This window comes from Nipponia nippon, unplaced genomic scaffold (assembly GCF_047370975.1).
Source record: "Nipponia nippon isolate SJK-2023a ecotype South Korea unplaced genomic scaffold, ASM4737097v1 scaffold_1, whole genome shotgun sequence".
NCBI classification, from domain to species: domain Eukaryota; kingdom Metazoa; phylum Chordata; class Aves; order Pelecaniformes; family Threskiornithidae; genus Nipponia; species Nipponia nippon.
Genome location: NW_028262290.1, coordinates 141,507,741 through 141,526,634, shown reverse-complemented (window position 1 = coordinate 141,526,634; position 18,894 = coordinate 141,507,741). Strand labels below are relative to the sequence as shown.

The 18,894-nt window shown below is 40.0% G+C and overlaps 1 protein-coding gene across 2 annotated transcripts; it reads right to left on the bottom strand.

The window, feature by feature from the left end:
- Positions 1–1,826: 1,826 nt before the first annotated feature.
- On the bottom strand, positions 1,827–16,305 carry FAM133B (family with sequence similarity 133 member B). 2 transcript variants are annotated; one of them, XM_087775022.1, is made up of 11 exons: positions 16,078–16,295; positions 12,082–12,179; positions 11,313–11,391; positions 9,011–9,085; positions 8,805–8,837; positions 8,326–8,394; positions 7,625–7,720; positions 6,341–6,388; positions 4,426–4,521; positions 3,595–3,639; positions 1,827–2,097 (listed from the first exon to the last, which is right to left on the bottom strand). In XM_087775022.1, the coding sequence occupies exons 1-11, from the start codon at positions 16,099–16,101 to the stop codon at positions 2,011–2,013; spliced, it is 750 nt and encodes a 249-aa protein (XP_087631148.1). In that variant the 5' UTR covers positions 16,102–16,295; the 3' UTR covers positions 1,827–2,010. The 2 variants fall into 2 exon arrangements, with proteins under 2 accessions (XP_087631148.1, XP_087631157.1); XM_087775031.1 differs by having other exon boundaries at positions 2,039–2,097; positions 3,591–3,639; positions 16,078–16,305.
- Positions 16,306–18,894: the final 2,589 nt, after the last annotated feature.

Here is an 18,894-nt window from a genome sequence, read left to right as displayed (position 1 = left end):
GAAGACTGGGGCTCTCATTTCCATTTTTATTTCTTTCTGTTGCAGGCAGTTGTGTAGAAGTCAAATAAGTATCACAAAGGACGGAGCATTTATGCTATGGTTCATTACAAGTTCTTGTACCAAAGCTGCAACACCACAACTTAAAAAGGAAAAAACAACCCGAACAAAACCAAACACAAACCCCAAATGAAACCCCTACTGTTCACCACATCTTGCCTTTATTTTAACCTCACTGACAAAACAGTGCCTAGAATCAGTCACATCAAGCCCAACAGTATAAAATATTTGATCAAAATATTCTTACTATGGTTTAGAGGGACATTGCTGCAACTCAACGGTTCTGTTTTCCTAAGAACTTAACTTGAAGTCAGTTCCTCTGTAGAATGGCAATACAAAATAATCTTTCTCCCCCAGTTTTTAGTTATCGTTTGCAGACTAATAACCAAGGTCTTAAAGGTCTTGAAATTCTTGGCAATACGATATTGGAAACATCTCTATGCAATAGAGGTAAGTTCTAAGTTAGCACCTGTGCAATCAAAAAAGGGGTGCATCAAGAGTACAATCTATAGCTGACCCTCAGGATGGACGGGCAGTTTTTAAAGGCTAACAGGAGGCCCAGCAATGGGTACTTCAATGGAAAATATAACAAGAATTTCATGTAAAAACTAAAATCGAATGGTTGCTCGTGTTTTCTTGCGTGCACATTTAATTTATAAAAGCTTTTTTTCAATTTCTAAAGCAATTAATTTAAAGTAAAACAGCTTTATGATTTAGGTCAACATTCTGTAGCCCTCAAGTACAAAAATATAAATACAAACTGTTTAAACAGTATCTTTAATGAGATTCTGGCAGTAGTTTTTTTTTATCTAACAAGACACATCACGTAACAGGTCTGCCACTGAACTTGCTTAAGAGTAAAATCAGCTTCAATATGAAGCTGTTAAGGTATCAAAACCCTGCTTTTTACATGCTAAATATCTTCAGCAAGTGTGCACTTAAACACAGCAATGAACTTAACTATAAGAATAACTAAATACATACATGAAACTCTGCATGTGGAACGTAATTCATAGAACTGGTTACAACAAATGATTACCTGCATTTTGTTAATTTAAAAATGGTACAAATCATGCAAAACAATTCTAAAGATAATGCAAACAAAGCTACCAGTGTTTGCAAGAAGTGTTCAACTAAACCAGAATTACATTAAATGAAATACGCATATTTACTAGCAAAGATCTATCGCTATTTCAAAAAAGCAGAGGTAAAATCTTCAGGTTTTGAATGTCAGTTATACTGCAGAATGTCATTGCTCTTGCTTAATGCAGAAGCACATGCTTAGAAGCCCAGAACTGCTTATTCAGAAAAAGTCTGCTGACAATAGTTCTGGTTTCCCTAGAATCAGAGATGCTGCATGGATTAAAAATAGCAGAGCTTTGCAAGAATCAAAGGCAAAGGCACCCTATTCAGTTAGCCAAAATGGTAGCATTCCCTTTCTCATAAGCATGAAGACGGTAATGGGGCAGATGATAAACATTTCTACAAAGGCAGCATTTAAAATGTTATCATTAATTTCCCATTTTGTAAATGCCATTAGCAGACACCAGCTTGTAATAGTTTATGTATAATATTAACTTGCAGGATGAACTTGGGATTTTATTTGTCCTGATTTACAAATGAAGACTATTACTAATGCTTTAAAGACTACTTTTACTATCTAAAAAGTTTAACTCTTATTTTCCAATATTTTACACCTCAGCTGGACTACCATCTCATATTGTTTCAAACATCTAACATTGCTTACTGGAATTTTATAAAAGTTGTACCTCATGTATTAAGCAGCAGGCAATAAAGGTCTTTCCCAGCACAGCTGCATCTGGCTGGCTACTGAAAGATTAGGAATATTTCTAAAACACAGGAAAACTCATGCAGTTTGGTAAAGTTTGCTGTCATTTCACAGTTTAAGTTTCCTTTAGTCATTGCACTTCTGTTGATAGTCTTGCTTAAGTATTATTCCGAATCCGAATTTGAACCAGCAATCTTCTTTTTCTTCTTCTTACCATGTTTCTTGTGCTTCTTTCTCTTTTTTGTTTTATCCTAAAAAAAATGATAAAATTAAATGGAAGTTGTTGTATAATAAAATCGCCACCTATTAAATTCTGCTAATGCAAAATGAGAGCACGGAAAGGATATCTTTACAAAGACATTTCAAAAGAGATTTCTATAAAAGCCTATTGAGAAATCACAAAAAGAAAATTCGTGTTTTACCCAGTAATTTGCACTATTGCGAGTGGTCTTCAATTTACCTCCATCATGGTCTGGCTATTTCACACCTCTCATCACTGTCACTATTACATTTCCTAATCTTTTAAACAATTTTCAGTGGTTTATATGTTTCTGAGAAAGTAATAAGGAAGTGCTTTGACAAGCAGTGACATCTTATATATATGGGAATAACTAGGATGTTTACATATTTTAAAGTAAGTGCTTATATTTACTGTGCAAAATTAAATAGTTCAACTACACTTGGCTAGAATCTCCAGCACTTGCACCTCGTTTAAAATAAAACAATTATGATCTCAACTGTAAATATGAATACACTCAATTAACCCTGCTGGATTCAGTCTTGAAGTTATTATCCCGATCACTGGAATACAATGACACTTTGAATTTCCCTTTGAATTACAATGGCAAATGAAAAAACAGGTTCCACAGAAAACGTGTATTGAGTATCACTGATACTCCTGTGCTTGTATTTTTAGGCGACTAATGTAAGTCTTCCCGTTGCCCTAACTCATCTAGACAACCGAGATGTCTCATCAGGAACACTGTTGCTGACAGGGGAGACAGAAAGATGCACAGATATCTCAAGTGGCCATTTTGGATCTCAAAATCACTATACTCCTAATTGAGGAGCCTCAGGTACATGTGATGAATCCGAGTTCTATATAAAACACTGCTGAACCTTCCTCTCACTTTTACCAAGAGAAACAAATCAACAAAACTGAGAAAAGCAACAGATTGCCGACAGCTTTTTATGTCGCTGGGGGAAAAATTATTTTAGTATAGATGTTGCAGCGATTATGTCTTAAGGCCCTTTTCCTGGTCTGGTAGAGAGGGCTTACCAGGGAAGAATTATACACAACACTACCAAAGGAACAGCACTGATGTCTGTGTGGCAAACTGCTACCCTACCCAATATTATATAGATCTTAGAAGTTCTAGTAGGTTGATACCGAGCAAAATATGTACTACAATAAGTGTTAAATTTATATAAATCTCAAATTACATGTATCTATATAGTGACAAATATCTACAGTGACAAATTCTTCCTTTAATTCAGAAACTGAAAAACTGACTTCACAGGTAAATAGAGAAATTGTTCATTTAGATTCATGCGACAGTAGACTTTTGCTATAAAACATTTGTATTACTGAAAAATGTGAAATTGGAAATTAACCAAGTATTTATATATTTATATGTATATTTGTATAGTATTTATATCCTAAATTAACCAAGTATTTATATATTTATATGTATATTTGTATAGTATTTATATCCTAAAACTATAGTATGAATAAGAAGGATACTTGCTGTTTTTTCTTTTTCCTCATTGCTTTTCTTCTTTTTTGCTTGCACCTAAAAAAAAAATTTAAATCAAATTTAATGGGAGAGCAGCTTTGGAAATACTGTTTTAAATAAAATTTTGAGCTTCTGTTGCAAGCAAATGAATGATAGCACAACAGTGGTAGAACATACTGCACAATAACCCACGAAGAAACACTGGTTATCTGTGTTGTATTCTAGAATACGCATTAGCCTATAAACATCTGATTTGGGAACACACTCTGCTTTTAATACACAGCAGAAGAAGAAACAGGAGAGATATAAAGGTAAAATTACTAAGCCAGTAATATGGCAAAAATGCTTAATGAAAAAACGCAACACATTGGAACCTTCCCAAATTCTGTAATTCTAAGAATACAAATCCTCAAAGCAGATATACACAAGGGTGAGAGTAAGATTATCACGTCCAAAATTTTTTAATTCAATGGAAAAGGAAGCAAAAAAATGTTAGCTATCTTGAAATATGCCAATCTATTCACAAACATCAGAGAGAAATCTTGTGAAGGACACCACACGGATCACTTAGCCTCATTTCACTGAGCTCTAAAATATCCATTAGAAGTTGAAAATTTTTAAGAAAATTAATTCAAAATGACTTGTAGGTGATAGGAGCTGTACTAACCAATTCTTACTAGAAGTTTTTATTAAAGAGAAAAATGCAAACAACTTTGCATGTGCTGCACTCAAATTCAACTGTACAGAGCAGAACAGTTAAATCTAAGCTAGTTTGTTCATTCACTCATGGGAATCAGTAAGCTAAAAGCATTGTAACATCTGAAATTGAGGTTTCAGACTGACCTCCTCTGTCTGATCCGATTCTGATAAGGATTCTGATGATAAAGGTCCATCACCACGATCGGCTTTCTTCCTTTTCCTGTGGTGATTTTTGCCCTCCTATACAAAGTAATATATTTGTGAGTAAAGTCAGGCCTTTCAAATTTTATAAAACTTCTGCTTAAAACTTAGATTGAAATATTATTTCTGTTGTGAAATATTTTTAAATATTGTTGACATTAAACTAATTACTCATCATCAACAAATCACCCTACCAACTGTTAAAATGCTTTTAGTGGAAATAATCTTTTTCTGCATATTCTTTTCCCGTTACCAAGATACAGCAGCCTTCTAGAAGTGAGAGGAATAATACTACAGTATAGTCTCTTATTTTAAATAACAACACATGAAGGAGTAAGCATTTGAAAATAAAACGTTTCACCACTTTTAAATACTACTGAGTAAATGAAGATGTCTCAATATGCGCATACAAACACTGCAGCTTCAGACTCTTGCTTTGTTGATGAAATTAGAAGACAAAGCTCCTCTGTATTTGTGTCCAACCAGGACAAGCTGTCCCTGCCAGCTGCACCTCAACACTTCATATACCATCTCAGTATATTTAAAGGACAGTCTTTTTTTTTAAATTATTTTAGAAATTTTGGCGCTGCATGAGATTGCCCCCCTCTGCTCTGCCCTTTGCTCTGGACCAGGCAAGGTGGTCGTAAGATTGAAGCTATTTTCTTCCATTCGATTTCTAAGGCCAGAAACTGAAACAATTCTTGCTAATCATCTTTTTGCAAGGTGGGATCACATATCTCAGCTGTGCTATTTAGTCTATTACAGGTACCTCAATCCTTTCCCAAAAGCACTCATGAAAAGTACACATGATGTGGCCCATTTGAGAGACAGGGTATCTTCAGATAGGGGAAGACCACTAGTCCCCAAATGCCCTCTGCTTTCAGAAGATGGGTGAAAGGAGCATTACAGCTTAACCAAGAATAAGGGGGCATGGTAGACACTTGGTCTCTGAAGAGAAGCTCCTCAAAATTAAAAGGAGTTGGTGGGAAATGGAAACTCTGTGAAATGGAAGCAGGAGCAAGGAAACAAAAAATCAACACATTTGCCTTATGCAATGGAGAATTTGTACATCAAAGTCAATAGCGTTGACTGTAGTAGTAGAGGCTGATGTGATAAGGTATGCAACTGGAGAGAAAGACTAGGGTGGACTCTGAAAGCATTTTTAGTTTACACAAAGTGTAGAAATAACTACAGTTCAAGTCAACAAGATTATTTGCATTAAACATAATGGAAGGAAGGAAGGAAGTCCTCGGATGTGTGTACAAAATGGTGAGGTGGTGGGAAGGAGAGAGGGTATTCATGCTCCGAGAAAAGACAGAATAAGGTAATTTTTCTTAAGCTAATACATTTTTCTCTGGAATTTTTCAAAGCTACCATAAGTACAATATCTACAATTATGATTATATTTACATAGATATATCCTCTGCTTGATGTTCCTTAATTTACAGCAACAAGCCAGTATCCTACCAGGCACGCCACTGAAGTGTCATCACACGTATTTTTAGCTCACTGTGACTGCTCAAGATAAAACCCCAAATACTAGAATGCAGCTGATCTACTACAGCAGATTAGATACTTTTTTCGTTTACCTTCATAACAAAACAGATCCAGCAGTTTCCACTAACAACAATTACTAGAACAGGAGCTGAACCCAGCTAAAAGTCTACCTCAAATTGGGGTTACTGAATACCTTCTGACTGTGTAGTTTTGGACAGAAGGTTTCCATAGGTGTAAACTGAGGCATTCAATATTTAAATTAAAAAAAAAAAGGGGCGGGGGGGGAGAGAAAAAGAGAGAGCAAGCTCCACTATGTATGTAAAATGCAGTTCTGATGTAAGTATTTCAAGAGTAAAAATACCTTCTCTTTTTCATAATCTTCCTTTGACCTTTTCTTTTTTGTGCTGTCCTAAATAGAAAAAAAAACCATAAGCCATGACAAAATTATTTCAGGAAAAAGGTAGAAATCCCAAAAGCAGTCTGACCCATTGTCTTTTTCTGTCTATCAAACGTCATTCTTCAAAGTTGTTCTTTCTACCTTGCAGTTAACAGGAAAAATATGAAAAAGCCATAATTTTGATGCAGCTGCTGATTTCCTGAACCAGCAGTGTGAAAAGGTCTGTATGGAATCAGGTAACAGAGTGCTTGCAGCACCTGTAGAGATCCTCTGGAAAGGATACCAGCTATCACTACTGTAACCACATATAACACACGTCTAGCATATAACAGTCTGGAGTCTTTATTCTCTATCTACGCCCATCTCCGCTGATCAGCCAGGGGTTAAGCAGATAGTTCCACGGAGTTTTCTGCCTTCCAATTTCAGCAGTAAGGGTATCTGTCCCTTTATATAGCAAAAATTTTCAAACTCCCATTAGTACAAATTCATAGGTGTAGGCAAACAGTGATTCATCACAATTTATACCACACTGAATTAGGTATTCCAGTGAAAGCCTGTGATGAAGTCTACACACAGAATCTTAACAACTCACTGCATTATTAATATTTAGCCAAGAAGTAGTTACTACCCACTGTAACACAAAAAAATGCTAACATAACAGAACAAATTGCCTCATATATCTTCTTCACTTTTTTGTTCATCCAGTAAGCCTGGGTATATACATTGCTCTACTTTCAGAAAACAAAAAAGACACCCTCGATTTCATATGCATTTGGGAAGGGCTCAGTTCTCCAACAGGAAACTACTCAGTCCACAGATATTTAGAAAGGCAATATTCTGGCCACTGATATCCTGCAATATCTGTATTTTCACAGATGGTGTTCAATTAAACAGCATATTCACAAGAATTTCACAGAACATTTTATTTTTTTAAGCATTAATGTAGTATCAAAACTAAACATTTGAGCAGCACAAAAGCTGCTGAATTCAGAAAAATAGCTAAAAATTGCTGGAATGAAGCATGTTCATTTTCTAAAGATCAAATTATTTCTGCCAGGCATTGTGGCCAGTGGAGGTAGATTCCTGATTGCATCTGGAAGATACAAGTGCAGCTCAGCTACAATAAGAATGCATGGCTTTAAATTTGGAAGATAAAAAAAAATATTGATACGTGAACGTCAGAAATGTTTATGTCTTTATAACACAGATCAAGAAAAGTTGCCAAGGGTAACACATCTGCATACTTACCTTGCTGTCTGACTCAGATTCAGAAGTTGAGCTTGCTGAAGATTTCCTTGAGGAGCGGTATTTCTTCTTCCTTCTTTTTTTCCCTTGCTTTTTATCCTATCCACAAATATTGTAGGAAAGAAGAAAAACACAACCCTGAATTTATTCTCACTAGTATTAAAGACTTACATTAAATGTAAAGAATAGGGAACACCAAATTCCTACATGTTATCATGTTCTCTTGAGGAATAAAGTACACTACAATTGATTCTTTTAGCGGAGGACCTTCATAACTCTTCTGCATTGAAAAAATGTAAACTGGTGAAAAATCCAGGTTCTCTAGATTCTGTTTATTATTTAGATGTGTGCTGTAGAATCTGATTATCTGTAACAAAGATTTTTGCTAAAAAGTAAAAATGGTATGTTTGCATTTTTATGATTAGATGGGGGATTCTGTTGAAAAAGCATAGAATTCAATGCTGAAACACAAATGGATCCCATTTACAACCCAGCCACCCAAAACTTAAGAGTTTTCATGAAGAAATTCTTGAACAGATATATATCTAAAATTCACAACTTTATTATATGTACCAGATGCATAAAAATTAAACAGTTTTATACAAACCAAGCCCTCAAACAATATTCTAAAATATATTACCAAAATCTGTGTTAAATAAGCCTCATGAACAAAACATGTTAGATTCTAATAAGTTAGTTCTTACCTCATCTTCTGAATCAGATGAACTGCTGGAAGAATCAGAGCTTGATGAAGAAGAGGAAGATGAAGACAACTTGACCAAACACAACAAAAAGTGAAGCTTGTGAGATGCAGCATTTTGTCTGGCAAACAGTCAAAAGTCCATCCAAACACTCCCTTTAAAATTACTCATTTGCGAAGTATTATCAATGGAATTTTACTTCCAAGAAGCTGGTCTTACATAGATTTTCTTAAATAGAACTGTAAAAAGTCACGTCTAACATTTTTCATTTAATAATATCTATTTAATGCTCTTTTCCTCCCTTTAAGCAGAAGTAAAATTCTCCTTGTACAGAATGTACGCCACCCCCTCAAATAAAAATCAGTTAATTTAGCAGCTAAATTCAAAATTACAGCTATACTCTCTCTTTCCAAGAGAACTTAAATGACAAATAGGAACAACCCCAAAGCAAAAAAGCTCAGAAAACTGAAAATTTTGCTCACCCTATTAGATTTCTTCTTTTCCTTTTTCTTTTTCTTAAAAATAGAATAAAACAAATGTTACTTTGGCATCATGTTCTTTCGTCATGCATTTAGGTTTACGTACATTGATGCTGGCTTTTAAAATGTATTTGAGACATTCTGTATTGGCAGCATCGATGGTAAGTCCAGTTCCAAACACAGATTGTATGAAACTGAAAATAACTTACCTCTTTCTTTTTGGAGGAACTCTCGTTTCCACCCAGTAATTTCTCCCTGTGTTTTTCCAGTTCTTTCCTCCAATTCTGAAAACAAAACCAAACAGAAACAGTGACATGAGCGTCATTTCCAAACAGTTTTTTTTAAGAGAGCTTTTTCAAAATCCTGTCCTCTACCTGACATAAACAACATATAATGTTAACCAAGGCTATAATGCATTTGATTTTACAGAAGATTAATATTCATCGAAATACCATGTTAGTTCACACCTTAATGTTCAAGTTATTTGGATTTAAGAGATTGTCATTTATCTTGAAGGTCATCAGTTATGGTATTTTTGCTTTTGTATCACATTGTTCTTGCTAGAGGACTTTAGAAAGCCAGGGCACCCTACCAGAAAAAATTGCTATTTTGTCTTAGTTTTAAAATCACCTGAAGCAAAATTTCAAGACAAATTCTCCCTGGCCTTCTTCAGTGTATGGGTGTCTCTAGTGTCTGTTCTGGGCCTTGTCGGTGTCAATACGATTAGAATATTAAATTATTATACACATCTTCATAGAAACGCTCTTATTTTTGTTAAGCCAAGCACACTGCATGGATAAAAGTCTCCTCTCATTCCTCCTTTTCAGTCCCTCACAAGGTCTCTAGCTCTACCTAAAATCCCCCCTTCAAGAGCTCTGAAACATCCAACCTGCTCCCATCAGACTGAAAGGCTGCTAGCTTCAATCTGCGCTATTCCTGCTTCCCGTGTCAGACACATCATGTGCTCCTTTCTGTGTTATTATTACTCTGATTCCCCCTTTCCTCACAATGAAGCTGTATTGGTATTGTATTGGCAAAGCAATGATAATCCACATATTGTGCTGAAGGGACAGAAATATCAGGAATTAAGTAAGATTATAGCTGTGCAGCGCAATATGATACACAGATCCCCAACTCAGCATACTGTGAATTAGCTGAAAAATGCTTCTGAGAGACACGGCAGATTAGCCAGGATACAGCACTGCGCGTAACGTGTTTCCGTGGTCCAAGGTAGCATCTACGCAGTATTTGCGGCGGGTTGTGTACTTTGATATACCAGCTACCTAGAGCTACGTGAGAGGTCTCTAACAACAGTTTGTGTTTTATTAGGCAGATGTTCTCTTTGAATTATTTTAAGACTGTGCTAGTGTTATGTTTTAAACAAAAAAGCACAATATCTGTCAGTAACATAGGAAAGAGAGCACCTCATTCAGACACTTATAATCGTTTCAGCCGTTCAGAGATTTGCTCTTAGGAGCCTGGCCATTTCATGATTTCCTGCATCCCTTCCTACCCTTCTGCCATACTGAAAGGCTGTTATCTTCTGTCCATGCCAGATTAAATTATTTCACAATAAAGCAAATATTAAAACAGGAAAGGAATACTATAAAATACTAAACCAAACTCACCCAGCTAAAACTCACAGAGCGCAGAACAACTGATCCACTCAGAATAGCGCCCCGTGACCCTCCAAGTACGGGTATAACTTCTTAGGCAAAAAGGTATAGCAAGTGCAGTGGTACTATGCTCTTCCAGTAACAGAGGAGGAGCATAATCTACTTCAACCAGAAACTCACACACAATGATGAAGACTACTGCTTGAAGCTTATGCCAAGATACCAGAACCCAAGAAGGAACAATTAAATTCATCATACACTAATTTCTTCCTATGTATACAACAGGAGTTATACATGAAACTTTCTTATACTGTCCTTATCTCCAGTAGATACTGAACACAAGTATCAGAACAGCTGCATTTATAGTAGGGAACCAGCACGGAATATAAACAGCTTAGGATGAAAGAGAAAGAAGCGTTTTATAGTCCTGTCTGTATATTGAAGGCCATTCTTTGTGCCTTCTCCTGTGTCAATATTACATGTACATTCCTTGCCAAAGACATCTGTTTCCAGCAATACACCTCTTTCTGATATATTTGGATTGTGTGACCTTAAACAAGTGAAGATTAGCGCAACAGATGTTAGTTTATCATACTGGAAAATGCATGAGTTTCATTTATTAATATAAACATATGCATTTACATTTATGAAAAGTTTAAGTTTTATTCAGCAGCAATTTTCAAAATTTAGATAGCGTTTCTCTGAATTGAGAGTAGTTCTTCATTGGTTAAGGGGTAACCTTAACAACCGATACAAATGAAACAAACCATTTACTCATTAAAAGCTTGAGTGAAGTGAAATATTATGGGTACTTAGTACTGCTAACAATAACGGAGGAAAAGTAGCATGTAAGATAAGAAGAATCGAGTATTAACATACTAATAACATTACCAACCTCGTTCATCTTTTCTTCAAACTCAGCCAAAGCCCTGGATCCTTTCTTTTTTTTTTCTAGTTGCTCTTTCACTTCTTCCCTACATAAAAAGGACGATAGATCACAATTACTTTATTTTCACAATTAAAAATACCTTCTTCAGTGTCTAACTTTTTGTAGGTTTTTTGAAGTCTAGCTTTGGCCGAACTTCCAACAGAAAGAAGAATGAAAGCATCTTAGATGTTATGCATATGGTAACCTAATCCTAGTAACTTAAGTACAGTAGCTAAATCCCTCTGAAAGATCTAAGGCTAACTTTGCAATTAGGTAAATTGTTCTGTAATGTCTTATTAGTGGAGGCAAAATGGACTGAACATAAAGTTGTTGATAATATCTCAAAGTGATGATTTTGTTGGGTAGGGTAAACCACGTTCTAAGAATATACCAGCAAAATGTTTTTCTAGAGATTACTTTGTTTAAAAATTAAATATATCAGCAGGCTTTAGATATTAGGATTTGTGAAAGAAGTAAAATGACCAACATTTTCTTCTTCTGAAAAACTGTTGCCAAAGTATTTAGACAAATGAGAAATATGCATTTCAAAATGAAATACTATTGTTCTTAAAAGAGGAGAATGAATACATATTTAGAAAAGAACACCTTGGCCAGAGACAAGGAATCTTTCAAAATATATTAATGTGTATTCTGGGGGGGAGGTAGGTAACTGTGTCATCTTAGTAAGAGAGAACAAATCTTTTACTCAGAAGGGCAGACAAGTGTTGCCACTTACCATGTTGGTCTTGGCCTGTTCAAGTAGTCTTGTATTGTTGGTCCCGAATTTTGGGCAGGACCTCGTGCTCTGGCCATAGCTATGGGATTCATATAAGCCTTGAATATGAAACAACAAAAAGAAATATAAAATTCATCAGACGTGCTATGATACCAAAATCTGTCCTTTTTGTTCTTCACAGAAACTTTTTCTCACTCACTGAAAAATAATTCTGACTTGTTTCTAAAAATATAAAATATTTAACTAAACCAAGTTGATTTGGTCTGGCAGGAAGACTCAGTTAAGTGCTTTCAGTTTGAGTTATACTGTGGCAGAATGAACTCATCCACAAAGAGACCATGTTCCTTACAATAATTCCCCTCCCTGAGCAATGATTTTGCAAACTGAGTATAGTATCATGATTGCTGAAATATTCTTCCTTGGGATACAGAAAATGTAATTAAATTTCAGCTCTTACAACTGATCTTATGCCTTTAAAATTCTGCTCAAAATAGATGACAGTAGATTCAACAAATTCTGCACAAAGTTTCTTGCCGTAAGACCAAAACAAGCAAGTGGTGGTGTGCTGCTACAGCTATGCATGTACAGAAATTCTGTGACTTACAGCTATTTTAAGGAGGAGAAAAAAATACAAAACCTCAAAAAAACAAATGTTATGAGGTATTCCATCTTTCAAACCCATGCATCCTGTTCATATTCACTCTAAAAATGTAATAGGTTATAAAAGATGAATTTAAAACTTAGAATCCATAATCCACCTCAGCAATTAATGGAAAAACTCTAATCTAGCCAACAATTCTCCCGGTTTTTTTTAATGCCAGTAATATTTTGCTCATGCGAAAGGCAGGTACGTGTACCCCTTTACATCATGGGCTTTTATCACTATGTCATCCCAACACGTCAAAATTTACTTTTGCAAAACATAACACACACTGTTCTTACTGTCCACAGTTTGGAGATGACAAAAAAAATTCCAGTAGTCAAAACAATGACTAGCTTTCATTGCCCAATCTGAGATAATTTTTTTAAAAGTACAACATTTTGTAGATTTAAAGTAAAGATTCGACCGTATGTGTAGCTCTTACATGTCTGACAGTGCTTTTTGTCAGGCCATAAAGCAAGCATTCAGAAGCCACCATGCACAGCAAGCGACCATTTGTGAAAGCCGTCAAAAGCAGCAGCTGCTGCCTCCCCTCCTGTTCCCCCCACCGCAGAAGCAGTGGCCACAGCAACGCTGGGTTTCTGGACTGGACTGCAAGCGGGCTGGCGGCCTTCAGCTCTGGGGGCTACATTTAGTCCTGGAAGAGGGACGGGGTCCGTGCTCTGCCTGGGAAGGGGCAGCGGGCCAGAGGGAAGCACTCCCCACACTGAATTTGGCTCCTCGTCCATCAGGTGGACCACACCGAAGCAATCAGAGGACTCTTTCCAGTGGACCATTTTTTGACTCAAGTTGACTTTGCAACTCTAAAGGTGACATTTGCTGCCATTTCTTGGGGCTTTGCTTTGTTGCTTTACTTCACACAAAAATGCTAACTAACATGGGCAAGTAAACGCTGAGGTATGCCAATTTAAACTAGTTTAATCTCAGCTTGGCACCTTCTTTTGTAGCCAGGTGGATTATGCGCTCAAGTAGTTGTAGCACTTAAAGATATGTACTCACATTATTAACTCTAGCATTTTATTATACTACAAATGAGTAAAAATTCTGCATTTGAATTCAGCTTTGAGTGGAAAAGGAGCTCCTTTAGCAATGCAGGAATGCAGTATTTGAACACTGTTTTCATTAAATGAAGGTAATTTCAATGTGCTAGATCCACTAGAGAAAACAACAGAAATGTAATTCATGACTTGGCTTACTCCAGCAAAGTGAGTCAAACTCAAAGTGAGTCAACTCCTTTTGGTTACCATTCAAGAATTTATATCTGAAAGCTCTGGCTTCTTACATTAATTATTATTCCTAAAACCAAGGTTTCTTGTTGCTCTTAAATAAAAATTAGCTACTTTCTTACCTAAGCTAACCTGAAATGAACACCCCATTGCGCCCCAACAAACCTCTCTCCCTACCTGCAGAAGAGGCTACAACTGTCACGTGCTGTTTTTCTGCTTCCTCACACTGCCCCCAGGGAAGCAGCTGGGAAGCTTCCTCCATTCTTTAACTTTCGGCAGCAAGCACAACACGACTGAATACTGCTCTATATTGCACGATTAGGAAATTTATGTCTTAAAACATGTTCTTATAATTTCAAACAGGTTTATTTATGAAGAATTACTTCGCCAATAAACATTTCTTAGAAGTATTTACACTACTTTGCCAAACTGCACGTCACTAGCCAGCAGGAGCGCAGAAACGCACTCTCAATAAAGGAAGTGCTTGTCGGCACATTCATTTTCTTCTTTTGGCAGTTTGCTCCAACAGTTACTAAAAGGCATTTATTGTATAGGTTTCATGCTCATGAAAAGCATAAGGCACCTTCAGTTGGCTAGGGTTCTCTGGGCAAGCAATACAAACCGTTACTGCCTTGCAAGTATCCTGCAGATGAGAAAAAAACAAATTCATTTTCCATCTCCAAGTAGCCAAAATGATGGTGTATTTAAGAAGAAACACGGGAAAGAAGTAACAGGTGGAAAGCACTACAATCATAGAACGGAAGCAAAAGGTCCTATATTGTAAGTTGCCTGTACTAGCAACCATCATGGCCTAATGAACCTTATATAGGAATATACAGATTTGCTGGCATTGGTAGGTGCATCCCAACTGTCCTATTAAAAGAAAATGAAGGATAAATAAATGGACACCCAAATACACCCAGAAACATTACAAGAGGGCAATACATTTCAAGCATAGGCCAGGTCTTGCAGTCTAACACTGTCAGCTCCTTCTCAGTAGACTCCATTATTTCAATGCTTCAATAAAGTAATCAAAGGCACTTAGCTATCCAACTGTATAATGGATACATCCATCATGTCTACTACACACTATCCCACCAAGGTAAGCAAAGACATTTCCCTGAATGGATCTGAGTATGAACTCATAGCACATACTAGAAAGAGACAAAGAAAGGGGAAAAAATAAAAGTATAATGACTTATTTTAAATCATAAAACTCATTAATTGTAAGTTTACAATGCGCAAACGAAACACGACCATAAGGTGAATGGCTAACCGGAGCAAAAAAGTGTAAAGAAAAATGAGAGGAGGGATGAACGCGGTAGCAGCATAGAGTTAGGCTCTGCAATCAGGTGTGTAGAAGCGCATTTTTGGCCTTCTGGCCGCTGGCTCCCAGGGTTAGCAGAGCGCTGCGTAAAGCTTAATTTCCAATCGCTCCAGTACCGCTGAACGCCAGGTTTAAGGAAACACGGCTTAGCGGCGCTCCGAGCTACTTCAGCAAATGCTGCAACTCCCACTGGGAACATTTCATCTTTGCAGGGACCGGGCCAGCATCTTAATCATCTTCACTTAGCAGATCACCAAGCAGCACCGGGCCCGGCTGCTGCCGGATTTGACAAGGCAATTGCAGGCTCTGCCAGGGAGCCGCGGGCGCGCCCCAGCCCCCGCTGCGGGACACCCCAGGCGGGACCGCCGGCAGCCCCGGCCGGGCGGGTCCGCAGGGCAGGGCCCGCCTTTGTTGCCGGGCGGCGCGGGGCCCCGCCGTCGGCCGGCCCCGCAGTCCCGACGCCCCGTCACCAGCCAGCCCTCCCGTGCCTCCCGCCCGCCCCGGCGCAGCCCCGGCGGCACGGGGGCCCTCTCCTCCCTCGCCGTGGGGCGGCGGCCCCCTTCTACCCGCCGCGGCGGCCGGAGCACGGCAGCGGGCCGGGCAGGCCGGCCTAGGCCGCCGCAGCGGTGCGGCTGCCCGAGCCGAGGCAGCGCCCGGCTCCCCACAGCTTCCCCACCGGGGCCCGCCCGAAGGTGCGGCCGCCGCGGAGGATCCCAGCGCCGTCCGCCGCGCCGGCCTGGCCCCCGCCGCTGCCTCCCCGCCGGGCCGCCCGCGTTACTCACCACCCGGTTGTCCCGCTTCCCCATGGTGCCGCCGAGACCCTCCGCCGCCGCCCGCCGTCGCCTCGGCCCAGCCCGGGGCCCCCTCTCCCCGCCCGGGAAGCCGCGCCGCAGGCGCCCCGGCCCTGCTCGGCCCCGAGCAGCCGCCGAGCTGCCGGGAGCGACGATGGCGGCGGCCACGCAGCGCCGCCTGCCGGGGCCGCCGCGCCACCACGGCCGGAGCGGCCCCTCGCCTCCGGCGGGTGGCGGCCGTTCGCGCCCCGCCTCAGCTCCGCTCCGCTGCGCCGGCCCCTTGGCGGGGAGGCGAGGCGTCGCAGCCAGCCGGGGCGAGGGGAGGCGGTGGAGGGAGCGGTCGGGAGGGCGGGAACGGGTGATGAAGGCGGGGGAGCTCTGATGCAGGGCGTCGGCTGGGGCGCTGGCGGTGGCGAGGAGCCGGCGGCGGCCCCGGAGGGCCGAGCGGTGAGGGGCGGGCGGCCGTCAGCGGCAGCGCCCCGGCCTGGGAGGGTAACGCCGGGCCGGCCGTGGTGCGGGGGAGCGGAGCGGAGCTCAGCTCAGGGCAGAAATAAAATGTGAAGGTGCAGTGGTGTCCTGGGGCGCAGGGCCCGGGGCGCCCGGCTGCAGTAAACGTCCCAGGAGGGGAGAGAGTGTCCTGATGGGGGTTTTTTCTCCTCTTGATCCATCTGGTGGTCGGTTACGGGTGGAACTGCGGTGTTTTCTTTTCCTTTTTCCTTCAGTGGATGCACAGACTAAGGCATTACAAAATAGCAGCCTGTCCTGGCATAGAATTCAATGAAATGGGGCTGTATTCGAAAAAAAAAAAAAAAGAAAAAAAAGTGCATATTCATCACTCATTAGCTATCTGCTCTGCAAAATAAGGAACATTGTAATATTGACCAGGGTAATATTGCATTAGGTTGATGCAAATGCTAAAAGCAGCCTGGCAATTGCCAGGATCTACTAACTCAGAATTTCAGACGTCGTTTTCTTAAAATGTTACCGTTAAAAATTACTCCACGTTAGTTTTTAGCTTTGTAAAAACGAAGAAAAGTAATTACATGTTAATACTCTAATCATACAAGGCACAAATGAGTTTTCTTTCTGAAATAGCATTGCCGTCTTCATCATATTTAGCAACAGCTGGAAAAATTGGTGAGTCCATGGGAATTTGAGATACCAAGCTATTTAGTAAAACCAAGAGCAGGCTGTGAGGAACTAGAAGAAAACTTAACGGCGACTACGCCAGAATTGCAGGTAAAATTTGCTCAATTGCAAATGAAATTTACCATTGAAAATTGCAAGATAGTGCATAAGGGAAGGGACAACTAATTCCTCAGGAAATAGTTGGTATGTTCTAAACCAAGGATGGCTGCTTTGGAAACGCATCAGGCTGGAGTTCCCACTGAGCTGCCTGGGGTGCTGGAGAAGTACACTGAAGACAGAAGAAACAAATTGCATTAGAATATATACAAAATAAGATTAGGAGTATTACTAAATATATCCTGATAGCCCTTCTGTGAAGCATGGTGATGTCCTCACCCTGAACACATCTTCAGATTTGGGCCATTTTGGAATACACCCGCACAACCCAGTTTTTGGTGGCTCACGCCACCGCGCTGCACCCGTGCAGGCCGTCCCCAGCGCTGCCGCAGCCCTTGGCGGCACAAGGGAGGCCCCCAGGTGTGGGAGCACGGCTGTCTGTCTGTCCCTGTGCCGACAATGGCGGTAGGACTGCCGCTCTCCCTGGGCTTCGGCTCAGCTGCAGCAGCATAGGCAATAACTAAGCTGCTTCAAGTCTGGCAGGACTGAATTGCTTTTCAGAAATGTTCTGACCAAGTTTGAACCAGGAGAGTTTATTCATCCACCGCTCTGCGCCGTGAGGCTCTGGTGGCTTTGAGCTGGTGTCTGGTGCCTGCAAATACGAAGACCTGCCATTGCAGGACGCCGGGGGCGAGGAGTCCCTCTCTCCCGGTGCAGGCAGGGGGGAGGAGGGAGTCCTCCCCTGGGCACGGCGGAGTATTTTAATTAGACTCCCATTAGCTTTTCTTTCCTGGCTGCGAAGGAGGCTTGGGAGTCCTGCCAGACAATTCAGCCAGCTAAATCAGATGTCTAAAAATGGATGAAAATACTTAGAGAAAGGACTTCTGTGTGACAGGAGGCTGAAAGATGACCTTGTTTATTGAAGGGGGGAAAAAAAGCAACACAACTGATGGGTGTCAAATGAGGAATGATACGGATACTGTAAATCTTGCTTTCCACGTATCAGTAAATGGCAGGCAAATGATTGACAAAGGCAACGCATTTAAATCTTTTAAAATGAACATTTGTTTCTATGGTGCTAATAAGCATGTGACATCTAGTGTCATTAGATAATTTTGAGGCAAAGAGGATGAGAACATTTATGTGAATAATGAGAAGAGTAACATTTGTGCTTATTTCTACAAGGTCCTTAATATTTTTCCTTAATGGATTTTGGTTTTAATTTTCTCTTCCATAATTGGGTTTTATGAACTTCACGCAGGGGGTAAGTCACCTTCTCACAGATGAGGGCTAGGCAGAAAATTCCCATATGAAGAATTTGTTCCATAATTGTCCACAGACTGTTAGATTTTCTTCTGTGGTATCTTGCCCTGAGCACTGTCAGAGGTGAAACACTGGATAGTATCCAGATCTGTATGGTAGCTCTTATTTAATCTGTTAAATACTTCCATGATTTTTTCCCTTTTTCACAATGCATTAGCTATGGCTAATAGGGGTGTTTACGATGCTGACTGTTCTGCTCGGCCCCAGGCCTCGCTGCAGTTGATCTTCTGTCTGTCCCTG